Below are 14,000 nucleotides of genomic sequence, written 5' to 3'. Positions count from 1 at the left end.
AGTATCCCCTTACGCACTTGGCAACATTTTCAAATAACTTTAACCACTGGCAAACTAAAAGTAACATACAAAGGCTAAAAGTTCAAACTGCCAAACCAAAAGCGGGAAGACAGTTTGAAGATTTACTAAGTCACAATGTTGCTTTAGGAGCTTTTAAAATGTAGCAACATTTCCAAATAATTTACTTTAACCTTTGGCAAACTCAAAGTAACACACAAAAGCACTTGTTCAAAATGAATCCTAACAGGTGTCAGGCACAGTAGGATAACATTCCTATTCTCTGGTTGGGAATGGAAAGCATGGATAGGTAAACTGGAACTTAAAAGGCACTGCTGCGTTAGGATAAGATGCTAGCATGAAACAATGGAGCACTATCCAACTCAGCCCTGAGGGTTTGGGAAAAATCTCTGAGATTGAGTAGTATTAGACCAGATAAAAGGAACAGTCTGTCCAAAAAGCCTCCGGTAAGAAAAGGCATAGTTAGGCATTATACAAGTAGTTTAAAGTCTGAAGAAAGAGTTCAAGATAAGGACACACCCACACAAAATGTCCATGGACACATCTACATGAAATGCCCAGCACATAGATGATAATTCAGTAATTTTAAGATACAAGAGCATATTCAGATTATGAAAAATATGTCCAAGCTGTCTTAGGTGTCTGAAGAGCATTGTAGGTGAGAATTTAAATGAGAAGAACCTTACATGTTAGGAAGATTCTATAAACACATCACTTCTGCAGGGATACCTCTGCTTGAAATGGAAAACCAACCAACCTGAGTAACACTGTGTTAAACTGGAAACACAACACTTTCTCAAGAAGGCAGCCACTTACAACTCTAGTAATTTACTGTTGTGTGAAAATGGCAAGACTGTCTATAACTCAAGAACAAAATAGGAATTCAGCCTATGTGATACTTTTCATTTAGGATAGTGGCAACTAATTACATAAATTAAAAAACAAAACACCACAATGACAGCCAAACAAATGTGTCTGTGAATAGATTTCACCAAGGGCCACCCATGTGGCAGGTTAGAGAGGTCTGCCAACTTCTACAATGCACTTTCCACCACTTCAAAGGGTTCTCAAGTGTTATTTTTGAGCTCCTTGCTTTTAAACCAAATACCCCAAACTGGTAATGTCCTGTGAGGGCTTTTATACATATAAATCAACTCTTCTCTCTCATCTTGTCAAGATACCAAGCTTCAAGCATCTTGAGGCACACTTCTCCACTTCTACAAGCTAAGCAGTCAAGTGTGCAGGTAAACCAATGTAAAAAAAGACGGAGTGAGGCCTCATGGGATCATTAATGAACAAAGTATGCACGACAAGGTGGCCTCTTTGATTTCCATAGAAAAACACCACAGAGGTTTGTAAGCAGTGAGACACTTGAGGATAGAAACCAGTAACCTAAATATGAAAAATAAAAACAAAGTCTTCTGGCAATTTCCACCGTAAGATACCAACAGGGGAAGGGATGAACAGGGCAAAGGAGAAACTAAAAGTTGCTAGCCTTTGAGGACTATGAAACACCTTTCAAAACTCTCTGGTATAATAAAAGCCTCCACACAATGGTACAGTAAACACTCTCAATTCTCAATTGAAACAAAGCTGTATTTTAGCAAAGATAGCTTGAAAACTATTTGAGCAACAAGAAATTTAGATTAAAACTACTGAAAGAGTAAAGCAGTTTTTACAGGTAAGGCAAATGTGAGCAAAAACAATCCGGTTGTTTTAAAATCCACTCAACCACCTCTGTTTCAGATGTCTTACTACAGAATCTACTAAGTAACAATGTTGCTTTGGAAGCTTTTAAGATTTAGTCACTAGCAATCTAAAAAACAAAGGCTAAAAATTCGAAATGCCAAACCAAAGAACAGACTGTTTACAGTGTTGCTTTAGGAGCTTTTAAAATGTAGCAACATTTTCAAAAAAAATTTACTTTAACCTCTGGTAAAATCAAAGTAACACACAAAGACTAAAAATACAAAGCGCCAAACCAAACAAGGGTTCAAAGATTCTCAGACTCCCCAGAAGAACCCATCTGAACACAGTGGCATGTGCATCACCCCTGTAATGGGGCTGGGGGAGTGTCAAAAGGACCGGGAGTTAGTGACTGAAGGCGAGCAAAGCCAAGCAGGCCATGTTCTTGCTGGCAGGCTACCTCGCAATTACTTAGGCAAGCACTGTGGCCAGGGCACTCTCCAGCCAGTAAGAGCGCACTGGACTCCCAAAACGGGAGGCTGACCGCAGCTCGCTAAGACCGAGACGGTAGGCAGTGGCCTTCTTTGACCTCCACGGTAAACCGAGGCTCCTCTAACCGTCGCCTCAGCGCTTGGATTATCGGGGCCAACCCTCCCCAACTGTGTGTGGCCTTCCCACGCACGCCGGGCGGGTGTCAACAGCTGGAGCAGCCGGGCGCGGGGAAGATCGCCGCCTGCACGGTCCTCCCGGGGACCCTGCCGACCAGGGAGAAAGACGGCGGTGCGCGCCCCGCCTCCCCGCTCTCGGCCAGCCCGGCGCGGGCTGCGGCCGGGAGCGGGCTCGGCGCTCCTACCTTTTTCAGCGCCGGCACCAGCAGCCCCCGCCACTTGGGCGCGTTCTCCTCGCTGAAAAACTCGTAGGGCAGCTGCTGCGCCTGCATGGTGCCCGCGGGACGCCTCGGGGCGGGCGGAGGGGCGGCGGCTCGCGGCGCGGCGCGGAGCGGAGCGGAGCAGGGCCGCAGCCCGCGCACAGCCCGGCCCCTTCGGGCGCCGCGCGGCCGGGCTAGCGCTGGCGAGGCGGCTGGGGGCGAGGCCCGCCCACCCACCCGACACGCGCGCCGGTCGCCGAGAACCAACGCAGCCCGACGGTGGCGGCGGCTGCATCCCGCACCACCGCCCCGGGGCAGGCCCCCCGCTCCGCCCCGGGCCGCCCTCCGACGCCCGCAACCGGACTGCGCTCCCCGGCACGGCCTGGGCCGCCGAGAGACGGCGCGTGGAGGGACGCTCTAACCGGTGGCTCCCGCTGGCCTGCGGGGAAGTCGAGCGCGAAGCTCGGAGCGGGGCGGAGCCCGGGGACCGGGGTCGGGCGGAGGCGGGGAAGGGCCGGAGTTCGCTGCTGGGGCCGCCGCCGCCGCCGCCCGCCGCCGCCGCCGCCGCCGCGTGTAGCGCTGGAGCTTCCTAGTAGCAAACTGAACCTGCCCGCGACTGAGCATGCGCCGCCGGCCCAGGCCGGTTCGCTCCGGGTTTTCCGGCTGCCCGCGGATGAGGAGGGGCGCGCGCAAGAGGCTGGGAGGGCACTGCAGGGGCGGGGCCGAGGGACCCTGAAGGCGAACCCGGGACCGAAGGGCCTGGGTGTGTGTGGGGCGGGGGGGGGGTGAGCAGGCAAAACGCCCCCTTTGTGTGGCCCCGTAGGCCCGGAGCCCATGCCGCTCCAGGAGGTCCTAAGACCCTGGGTCTCAGAAAGGGGTGTGTGTACTTTGTTCCCAGCATGAAGATAAGGAGTGCCCTGAGCATGCACTGTATACCAAACAGATAGCACAAAAGATAGGTTCCGTCTCACAAAAACCTCTGCTCAGTATTTGTCCGGTGGGAGGAGAGGTCGTCCTGTTTCCCTCGTCCTTTCCATAACATGAAAACGTGTATGTGTAGTAGTCATTGATCGCGTCTACTCAAACCCACAGGCCACATTTACGGGCTTAGTCCACCCTGCTTTGTATCTTTCACGGCTTCAGTTGGATAATTAGCTTCTGAAAGGAATGGTTTATTTTTTCTTCTGGCACACGACCCAGAATAGAGACATGAAGATCCCGGAACGCTGTAGAAGCAGTATCTACAAATTGTCCTTCCATCCCAGGGATGCAGATGTTTGTGACAGTGGCATTGTGCAACACTGTGGCACGTTATGCTTTATCATTGAACGCTTTCCGAGTAAAGTGTTTTAGTTCTCAGAGTTTTAATTTCATAGTTGAGAAGACAGTTCGAAGAACCAGCCTGGGCTCAAACTGACATTATGTCCTGCTGTTTTGGAGTACAATAAACAAGATCTCACAGATGAAACATGTTTGAAACCAGTGTTCTTAATCTTTAGACGATCTCCTAGAATCTGGATGAAGTCGTCACATCTTCCCCTTTATAATATACACACAGAATATATTTTTCACCCCCCATACTTTGAACGTGTTCAAGATGACATTTTGGAGTCCATCTGTAAACCATCTGAGTTACAGTAGAGCAGATCTGCTGGTAAAATGACCTAGCCAATAAAGGGCATTACCACCAAGCCTGAGACCTGAGAGTTCTGTCTCAGGGACCCATACAGTAGAAAGAGAAAAACTAACTGCTAAAAGTTGTCTTTTGACCTTCATACATGCTCAGTGGCAGGTGCACCACATACAAAATAAATTTTTAAAGAGAGAGGCAGTGGAACTGCAGCTTGGGAAGGAGGGAAAAGGAGTTTCAGAGACCAACAAACACGTTATTTTCAGCGACTGGTTTGTGTGGTCCAAAGTGACTGAACCAAATTGGCTCTCTATAGAAAACTGTATCTTGGCTTCTCGTTACTATTAAAATACAATTCAAGGCGAGAGCCGTGGCACAAGCCTCCGATCCCAGCATTTGGGAGGGAGGCAGAGGTACAAGGACAGTCTCAGGTAAACCGTGAGCTCCAGGCTACCAAGCGCTACAGGAAAGGCTATCTGGAAAACTAAAGAACACATACTTCAAAGTTCTGCACAAAGCTATGCACCTGACTCCTACTTAGAACATTCTTAACATTTTCTCACAACTGTCAATCACAGTTCATCAGACTCTAGTCACACTGTCCTTGTCAATTCCCAGAAAACAAAGCTCCCGCTTGCATGGCTTTTCCCAATCTGGAGCACCTAGCTGTTCACGTGACTACTTTTAACCTTTTGTGATGAGTGTAATTAGAGTCTACCATGTGTCTATGTCACTCTTTCCTAGCCCTCACTCTGTCGTCCGCTCTTCCTGATCTCCCCTCACTAGAATGTAAATGTCAAAAGATAACGCTTTTCTGTATGGAGCTCATTATTATATCTCACGATTTAGTATGTGCACAGCAGGAAGCATTGTTTTAAAGACATCAAAGTCGCACAGAAGAAACCCGAAGTAGGAATACAAGGAGTTGCCTGTGCACTCGGCACGAGGCAAGCAGAGGTAGGTGAGTCAGTGTGGGTTTGAGGACAGCCTGGTCTACACCGTGAGCTCCAGGAGAGGTGATCTTTGAGATTGTGTAAGCAGAACCACATTCACTCATTTCAAGATGTCAAGAGATCATGAAAGGACTGGTAATTGAACTCCAAGACTCCCTTCGACTAGGATTTACGTGCAGAGGCGAGCAGGTTTCCACCTCTGTGAAGTTGTGGCTGCAGACAGAGGACAAACGGCTCCAGGGAGACTGCTTCCCAGAGGAGTCGCCGGAGGCGAAGCCAGCGCGACTGAAGCAAGCCTCTGTCAACTGTCTGCCTGCACCTCTTAGGACAAAAGTAAACGCCTAGCGGCAGACGGCTACGCCAGGCTCACACGCGTGCGTTCTCGCGCAGAGGTCCGCCGAGCTCTGCTCGGCGCAAGCGCAGAGGCTCCCTCGGCGCCACTCGGCGGTGCCAGTGGCCTGTCCGCCAGAGCGGAGGTGACGCACGCACGGGGGTGCGGCTCGACTCACGAGTCGCCTCCCAAGGCAGCAGAGTCCAGGCAGAGAAGCCGAGTTCCGAGCGCATCAGGCCTGCAGCAACAAGGGAGGGGGCGGGGAGGACGCCCGGCCCCGACAGCGCTCCCTGCAGGCGGAAGGGTGGCCCCGCAGGCCGGGACAGGACCGCCTGGTTTCCTCCGTCGCCGCCGCAGGAACCTTAAGCCCGCTTGGGATCTAGCTACGTTTCTGTTCACGAGTATCTACTGGTGTCCCAGAACGAAGTCCGAAGTCCTTAACCTGGTACTCGTCGATAAGCATAGTCACGCCAACTACTCGCCGCTTCAAACGCGTCTCTCCCTCTTGCCTCCCGCGCACCCGTCCCTGATTTAGGCGAGCACGTGCTGTTCCGAGTGTCTGGAGTACCTGTACCTTTTCCTCCACCCCAGACCCCCTGGTACTCTAGGAACTCTCACAGGACCTGCGCCCCACCCCCTTCCACCCCCAACGCAGATATCTTTTGTCTACAGCCCTAAGTCTCCATACGGGATTCCTGCCCGTGAATTTCGGGGTCTCACGGGTATTAAGAATAGCAGCTTCAACCGTTACAAAATGCATGGCCTCCCAGTGAAGTATATCCAACCTGCCTTCCTTACTTCATTCTTTGTTTCTCAACCCTTACCTTCAATCCCACTGTTGCAAATAGTGTGTCCTCTGAAAACACACCGGGGAAAACACAGGTTGGGAAGAGCACCGAATGCCTGCCAGCTAACACTATGCTCCCTTGCCTTTCCCTCCCTCCTCCCGGTTTGCAAGGGTGGTAGGAAGCAGGGTAAGTTACTAATGAATTAGTGAATAATGAATTAAATGAAGGGATCAAAGGATCATCAAGACATACAGGCCTGTTCTTTGCACTTGCTATGTTTGTCAGCATCTCTATAGAGCTAAACTTTTGGCAAAATCTCCATTTGATTCAAATAGTAATAGATCTTCAAACTGAATGTATAGAACTTAATGCAACTTAATCAAATCCCCAACACATTTTTTGATTGAACACTACAAACTAGTTCTAAGCTGGGAATGAAAGAACATAAAGCCAATTTTCTTTAAAGTAACAAAGTTTGTGTGTGTGTCACTATGCCTGTTGAGACGGAAGTTTTGTCGTATTATTTTCCATATGTATGGTGGGGATAGGGTGTCTCATGAAGGCCAGTTTACCTCAAAATGACTATGCAGCTAAAAATGACACTGAACTTTTGATCTCCTGCCTTCACCTGCCAATTCCTGGGATTGCAGTTGTTATACCAGGGTTGAGTTTACTTATGTAAAGAGTAAAAATTTTAAATTCTAAAGGCTGACATTGATAGAGTATCAGCTAGTCTGAAGCTTTGTTCAGATTTCACCAAAGTGTCTCAACATTTTTTTTTTTTTTTACAGAGACTGTTTTATTTTGTTTGCCGATAGGCATGTGTCACCACACACAAATGGCCTTCTTAACAAAGACTATCTTTCCATTCATAAAGGTTATTTACTCATTAATCTTCCTCAGGCAAGTACTCTAGCACTAGGTTATAGCCTCGATTTTCATGTCTTTCAATAATGGTTTGCAGTTTCTGTAGTATAGCAGAGGAGCAGCGATCATTGTTGATAAACATAGTTGTATTTTATTCCTTTTGAATTTCTAAGGATGCCAGGCTTATTCATCCACTGGGCCATCTTTCTGGCCCTAGGATGGAATTTTATTTTATTTTGTTTCAAGTCATTTAAAATTTACCAGAAGATGGTTATTTTCAATAATCATGCAATTTTTGAGAATAGCAGATATAAATGATATGTTTTGGCTCCTACTGTCCCAAAACCATCCATGCACATATACAGATATTGTTAGGGAGTTTGACTTTCAAAATGCAGATGTATAGTCATTATTAATGACTGAGCCACTTATGTGATTCAGCTATATAGCCTTGTCATTCAAATTTACTGACAGCTAAGTGTGATATCAAGAAGACTTAGAATTCTTTCTACTGAAATTGATTGCTAGAGGAATACTAAACACTTCTTTGAAACCTCTCTGCATATTTAAAATTAATAAAATGCTGAATGTAGTGGGATGGGATTTTAAAATTACACTTTTACCTGGTTATTGCCAGATTAAGGGAAAATCCCTTTAAAAAAAATAAGTGGAGGAGCGAAGTTCCTGTTGCTGAACTTTGGGGATGGATTCCTGGGGCCTGCTGGGAACAGGACTTCTAAAAGGCAAATATGTCTGGAAGGTTGTGGTGCAAGACCATTTTTGCTGGCTATAAGCGAGGTGTCTGGAACCAGAGAGAGCACACAGCTCCTCTTAAAATTGAAGGTGTTTGTGCCCGAGATGAAACTGAATTCTACTTGGGCAAGAGATGTGCTTATGTGTATAAAGCAAAAATCAACACAGTGACACCCGGGGACAAACCAAACAAAACCAGAGTGATCTGGGGAAAAGTAACTCGGGCCCATGGAAACAGGTTTTAAATTAATGAAAAGTAAATAAATAAAAGTGGATTTGTAAAAAAAAAATGGGGTTCATGTGGTCAGTTTAGTTTTGTTTAGTAGTGCTATGGATTGAACCCAGGACTTCATGTATACTAGGCAAGCATGTCACCAAATGAGCTAAATGCCCAGCTTCAATAGCTTTGGGGGGTTTTGTTTATTTATTTGTTTTTTCAAAAATAAAAATCTCTGATTTTTCTGGAATACAATAGTTTTCTTTAACTATTGTGTGTGTGTGTGAAAAGAACAACTTTGTGGCATCATTTCTTTCCTTCCACCTTTATATGGGTTCCAGGGATAAACCAGGTACCAGACTTGTGAGGCAAGTGCCTTTACCATCTGATTCCCTGTCACCACCCTTGTCATGATTTTTATAGCAATGCTTAGACTCTGCCTCCAAACATTACATAAAGGTGGGGGCGGGGAATGAGATCAAGAATCGAGAATACTCAGAGAGCTCTTTAACAGCTGTGCTTTGTCCCCGATTGGTAATGTATCCATATCCACTGATATGGACGGCTGTTTAATCAAAAAAGTCATCTGAAGGGTTGGAAAGTTGGTCAGTGGTTAAGAGTGCTTGCTGGGGGCTAGAGAAATGGCTGAGCAGTTAAGAGCACTGTCTGATCTTACCCAGTTTCTCTTCCCAGCACCCACATGGCAGCTCACAGCCATCTGTAACTCCAGTCCCAGGGCAACCTTTGCCTTCTTCTGGCCTCCTTGGGTATTACTTGCAGGTGATGCACAGACATACATGCAGTTAACACACACACACACACACACACACACACACACACACCAGGTGTGGTGGTGCACACCTTTCATCCCAACACTCCCAAGGCAGATACAGGTAGATCTCTTTGAGTTCCATGCTAGCTAGGGCTACATAGTAAGACCTTCCCTATTAAAAAAAAAAAAAAAAAGGCATCTGTCAATCAAATGAATAAACCATCAGTTCTGAAGCTGGCTGAGGACCATCCTACTTCTGCACAGTTCCCATGGGTGGTGCGGGTGTCTTTTCACGTGCTCTCTCTTGTGATTCAGTTCCAGAGTCTCACTGGACTACTGCTGTTTGGTGGGACCCAACCAAGTCTTACACCCTAGCCACCAGAATCTGAAAAGTGGAGGTTTGTTTTGTTATTTTAAAGCTTAGTCTTAGTGTTCTTCAATATACAATTTCTGCCATGGCAATTTTTAGCATATCAAGAAAAATTTCCTTCTATATTTTTGATTTTTTTCTTTTTGGTAAATACAACAATACTTATTAGTGATTTTCTATTTTGGGGGGGCATTGGTTTCTTACTTGTTTTGTGTTTGTTTATAAGCAGGGTCTTGTGCAGTCAGGCTGCTCTTCAACTTGCTATATAGCTAAGGATGACCTAGAACTTCTGATCCTCCTGTCTCTCCCTCAGGAGTATTGACATTACAGATATACACCCCCATCTCCAGTTTATGTGCTGAGGGGATCAAACCCAGGGCTGTGAGGCAGACACTAACTGAGCTATATATGAGGCAGTCCTATATTAGCCACTTCTAAGTGGACATTTTCAATGGTAATGATAGTAAGTATATTCACATTATTATATAATCAGTCTCTATTCCTTCATCTTGGCAGCCATCATTCTTTCCATTTCTATGAATTTTTTACTATGAGTCTTAATTGATATCATACAGCTTAGTCATATGTTGCCTAACAATTGAGTTTTTAATGTAAAAAAATCTCATTTATGATCAGTCATGGGAGTGCATACCTTTAACCCTTTAGGGAGACAGATCTCTGAGAATTTGAGGTCAGACTGGTCTACATGTTCCAGGCCAGTCGGGACTATAGTAAGACCGTGTCTCAAAAAGGTCCTAATTTATTATTAGTCTGTGTGCATATGTGTATACTCATGTACACGGCACAGAGCATGTGTAGAAGTCAGAGGACAACTTTGTCATCTCCTTCCACTTTTATGTGGGCTCCAAGAGTCAAATTTAGGTTACTAGGTTACGTGGCATCTACCCACTGCTCAGTGCTTAGCCCTGAGATATGTTTGAGAAATGTATTGTTAGGCAATTTTGTCCTTATGCAAGCATTGTAGTTTACATTTGTATGCTAAAATAGCTACATTTCTTTGGGTATTGTGGAATTATGTACTGCTGTTATATGTGAATGTGACTAGTTTATTGCACTTAACATAATATTCTTTTTTTTTTTCTTTTTCTTTTTGAGACAGGGTTTGGTTTCTCTGTGTAGCCTTGGAGCCTGTCCTGGAAGTCACTCTGTAGACCAGCTTGACCTCAAACTCACAGAGATCTATCTACCTCTGCTTCTGGAGTGCTGTGATTAAAGGTCTGCACCACCACTGCTCAGCTTAATATAATATATTTTTTCTTTTCTTTTTTTTTCATTCCGCTCCCCTTTCTTTCTTTCTTTCTTTTCTTAGACAGGGTTTCTCTATGTAGCCCTGACTGCGCTGGAACTCACTTTTTAAGCTAGGCTGCTGCCTCTGCCTCTGGAATACTAGGATCAAAGGCCTGCGCCACCATAATATTCTTTAAGTCAAGCTTCATTCAAGTTATAGTATATAACAGATATTCCTTATTTATTTTTTGTTTTTGGACAGGATTCAGAAGAGGGAATCAGGAGGATCAGGACTTCAAGACTGGCCTCCACTACATGTAGAACTAGAGATCAGCTTAAACTATTTTTTTTTTCAAAATATACATATACCTTTCTACTTTTGATCTATATGAAATTTGAGAGAATGGCTGCTGAGTTTTATGAAATGATTTTTCAGTATGCCTGAACATGGTATTTTTCTTTCAGGATGCCATAACTCAATGAGTGGGCGGTTCCTTTTGTAGCCAAACACTCATGCGTTGACTTGTAGAGTGCCTTACCAACAATCATGATATTCCTCATAGGAATTCTGATCCAGAAACACTTCGAAGAAATACAACAATGAGCTCATTAAGCATTATAAGACCTTAGAATTTACTGGCCCTAAAATGTTCCCCGAAACCTTGAAGCAGCCAGAAAACATTTATAGAATGTTTTATTTTTCATTTTTAATGAAAATTCTCTTTTTTCATTATTTGTGTGGGGGTGGGGTAGGGTGTTGAACTGAGGGCCTTATGTGTGTTAGGCAAGTTCTTAGCTCTATTCCAGGTATTTTTTTCTTTTTTTTTTTTTTAATGTTTTGAGATAGGGTCTCACTGAGTTGCCTATGTTGGCCTTCAACTCACCATAGGCCATAAAAACCTTGGCATGTGTTTCTCCTTCCTTGACCTCCTGAATTGCTAAGAATACAGGATTGTGCCACAGACCCAGCCAGACTAGCCATTTGGAAACAGTCATATATATCATATATTATAAGATAATTCATTGCATGGCTGGGGCAAGGGTCTCCAGAGGGCTGTGTTGTTCAGAATCAGCAACCAATAATGGCTCATAGCCAGAATTTACTCACAGGCAGACAGTTCAAGGGGAGGGAATGGGAGCAGCTACTCACAGTTGCCCTCTAGGGAGCCACCAGCAAAAGCCTTTGCACCCATTTCCATGCCTGTATGCTTGGCTGGCCTGGAGGTTAGCTGCATGGGGAGGCTGATTCTACCAGGAAACATGCAATGATTCTGATGAAAGAGAAGAGTGCCACACAACCATTCCAGGCTACTCATGACTTGAGTCAACAAACTAAAAATGAACTTACTCTGTTATCTGGGGTTCTTGTGCTCCACTATTGGGTTACATTACAATTCAATGGCAAGTTCAAGGCCAGCCTGGGTCCTATATGAGACCCTACCTCAAAATTTCAACCAAGCTGGGTGGTGGTGGTGCATGTCTTTAATCCCAGCACTGGGAAGGGAGAGGCAAGCAGGTAGATCTCTGTGAGTTCGAGGCCAGCTTGGTCTTCAAAGTGAATTCTAGGACAGCCAGAGCTGTTACACAGAGAAATCCTGTCTCAAAAAACAAGCAAGCAAACAAACAAACAAACAAACAAAAAAACGACCACAAAAACCCAACAAAAGTAAACAAATAAATAAAAATAAAAACCAAACAACAAATGAACAGCTCTTACAAAACAAAACAAAATAAAAAAGACAGTGTTGATAAGAAAAAGTCTAGAATGCAGTTGGGTTCTTAAAGTGCCATGTCTTGTGTTTAAGATCTATGGGAAACTACAAATAAAACCGAGTGTCCTGTTGTGCTAGGTAAAGAGCCCTGACCAACTGATGACAAAGAATGTACAGAATGGGTAGTAAAAGAAAGTAGTTGTTAAGTTGTTAAGTATGAGCTACACTCATATGGCTAGTCATAAAAGCGGACAGTGATTGTCATGAAGTTTGTCAATAACACATTGTGTGTGTGTGTGTGTGTGTGTGTGTGTGTGTGTGTGTGTGTGTGTGTCTGTATTAGGTAAACACCTTTCTTTTCTCTCATTCCTTTTTCATGTAAGATCAGATGTACTAAATTTGTATCAGTAATTAAGTTTCTTAATTTTACATAATAGTGTTTGTTAGAGACTGTCAGAAGAATAAACATGGCTCAGTGACTTTGCTCCCTCTTTCAAGAAACTAGAACCCCACAAATGCCAATACACAAACACTTAGAAAATAGGGTTCCAACAGCTTTGTTCCTTGATCATAGGATGATCTTTAACCTCATTATGGAGCCTGGATTGACCTGATCTTGCCACTCTCCTTCATTAGAGTCTCAAGGTCTGGGATTATGGGTGTGCTACCATGTCCAATTTCTGTAGTTTTGTGAAAACTTTAAATTGTGAAATATTAGTGCATTGCCTTGAATCCAAGTAAATCAATATGCATGACTCTGTGTACTTTGGACCTGCTTTAATTATAGGCTTCTCTATGTGTTATTGTCATGAAATCCGGCGAGCCAAAGGTGAGGCACACTTTCCTCTGTGGGTTCCAAACCTGACACATCTGACTGGATTTTGGACTAAAGCCAGCATTCCAAGTAGAGTTGAGAACCACTGGGGAATTCTAGCCCCCTGGGAGAGAAAAGCTGCAACCTTCAAAACAAAAATGCTGTGTTCCCCCATTTAGAGTTGTACCCTCTTTCTGACTCTTTAACTCATTGCTATGACAGTAACCACAGGGTATTTTGTTAGCTTTGAGTAGGGATGGGGGCAAGAGGAAGACAGTATGGCTTAAGACATGGGATAAGGATGCATCAAACATTTAGCTCATCACTGCATAATGTCAGCCTATCAGCTTTGCTAAAAAGTAATACATAGAGTCCGTTTGTCACATAAGGAAAAAGAAAGCTGGTCGTGTTTCTCTGGACCATCTGCTCCTTTCCACCCACAACACTGCCCAAGCCTTCCTGTTTCCTATTTTGCCCACCCAACTGCCTCTAGGAAAGACTCCCCAATGTCCTGCTTCCCAGGGCCCGTCATGTGCTTCACTATACTCTTATTTCTTTGGAGATTCTCATTTCACTGAATAAATATGAGCATGTCCTTGGTATTTATGTCTGTGTCATTGCCTTCCTTTCATTCCAGTGAAAGCTTTCCTGGGGAGACTGCCATTGGCTCTGTGTGTCCTTCAAGATAGCTTTTCTCTGACTGGGGGAAGCTTGCTTTCTCTTCCTTTCTTTCTTTCTTCTTTCTTTCTTTCTTTCTTTCTTTCTTTCTTTCTTTCTTTCTTCATTTCCTTCCTTCCTGAGACAGAGTCTTATTTTGTAACTCAGTCTGGCCTGAAACTCACAATGTAGCCCAGGCTGTCTCAAATTCCCATTGATCCTCTTACTGCAGTCCAGAGTGCTGGGATTATAGGCATGAGACACCATCACACTGCTATTAGAAAATGTGGGAGCTCTACCTAGGGTGTCACCTGTT

The 14,000-nt window shown here is 44.8% G+C and overlaps 1 protein-coding gene across 1 annotated transcript in view; it reads right to left on the bottom strand.

Moving 5' to 3' along the window:
* The window catches only part of Sos1 (SOS Ras/Rac guanine nucleotide exchange factor 1), an 83,842-nt gene extending 81,104 nt beyond the window's left edge, over positions 1-2,738 (bottom strand). The window contains exon 1 of the mRNA XM_027425997.2: positions 2,558-2,738. Coding sequence (XP_027281798.1) covers positions 2,558-2,644 — 87 coding nt within the window. The 5' untranslated portion in view covers positions 2,645-2,738. The remainder of the gene's footprint in view (positions 1-2,557) is intronic.
* Between the last annotated feature and the right edge of the window lie 11,262 nt (positions 2,739-14,000).

The sequence above is a fragment of the Cricetulus griseus genome, chromosome 7 (assembly GCF_003668045.3).
Source record: "Cricetulus griseus strain 17A/GY chromosome 7, alternate assembly CriGri-PICRH-1.0, whole genome shotgun sequence".
Lineage (NCBI taxonomy): Eukaryota > Metazoa > Chordata > Mammalia > Rodentia > Cricetidae > Cricetulus > Cricetulus griseus.
Note: the sequence above shows the minus strand (reverse complement) of the source record. Positions and strands in the feature narration are given on the sequence as shown.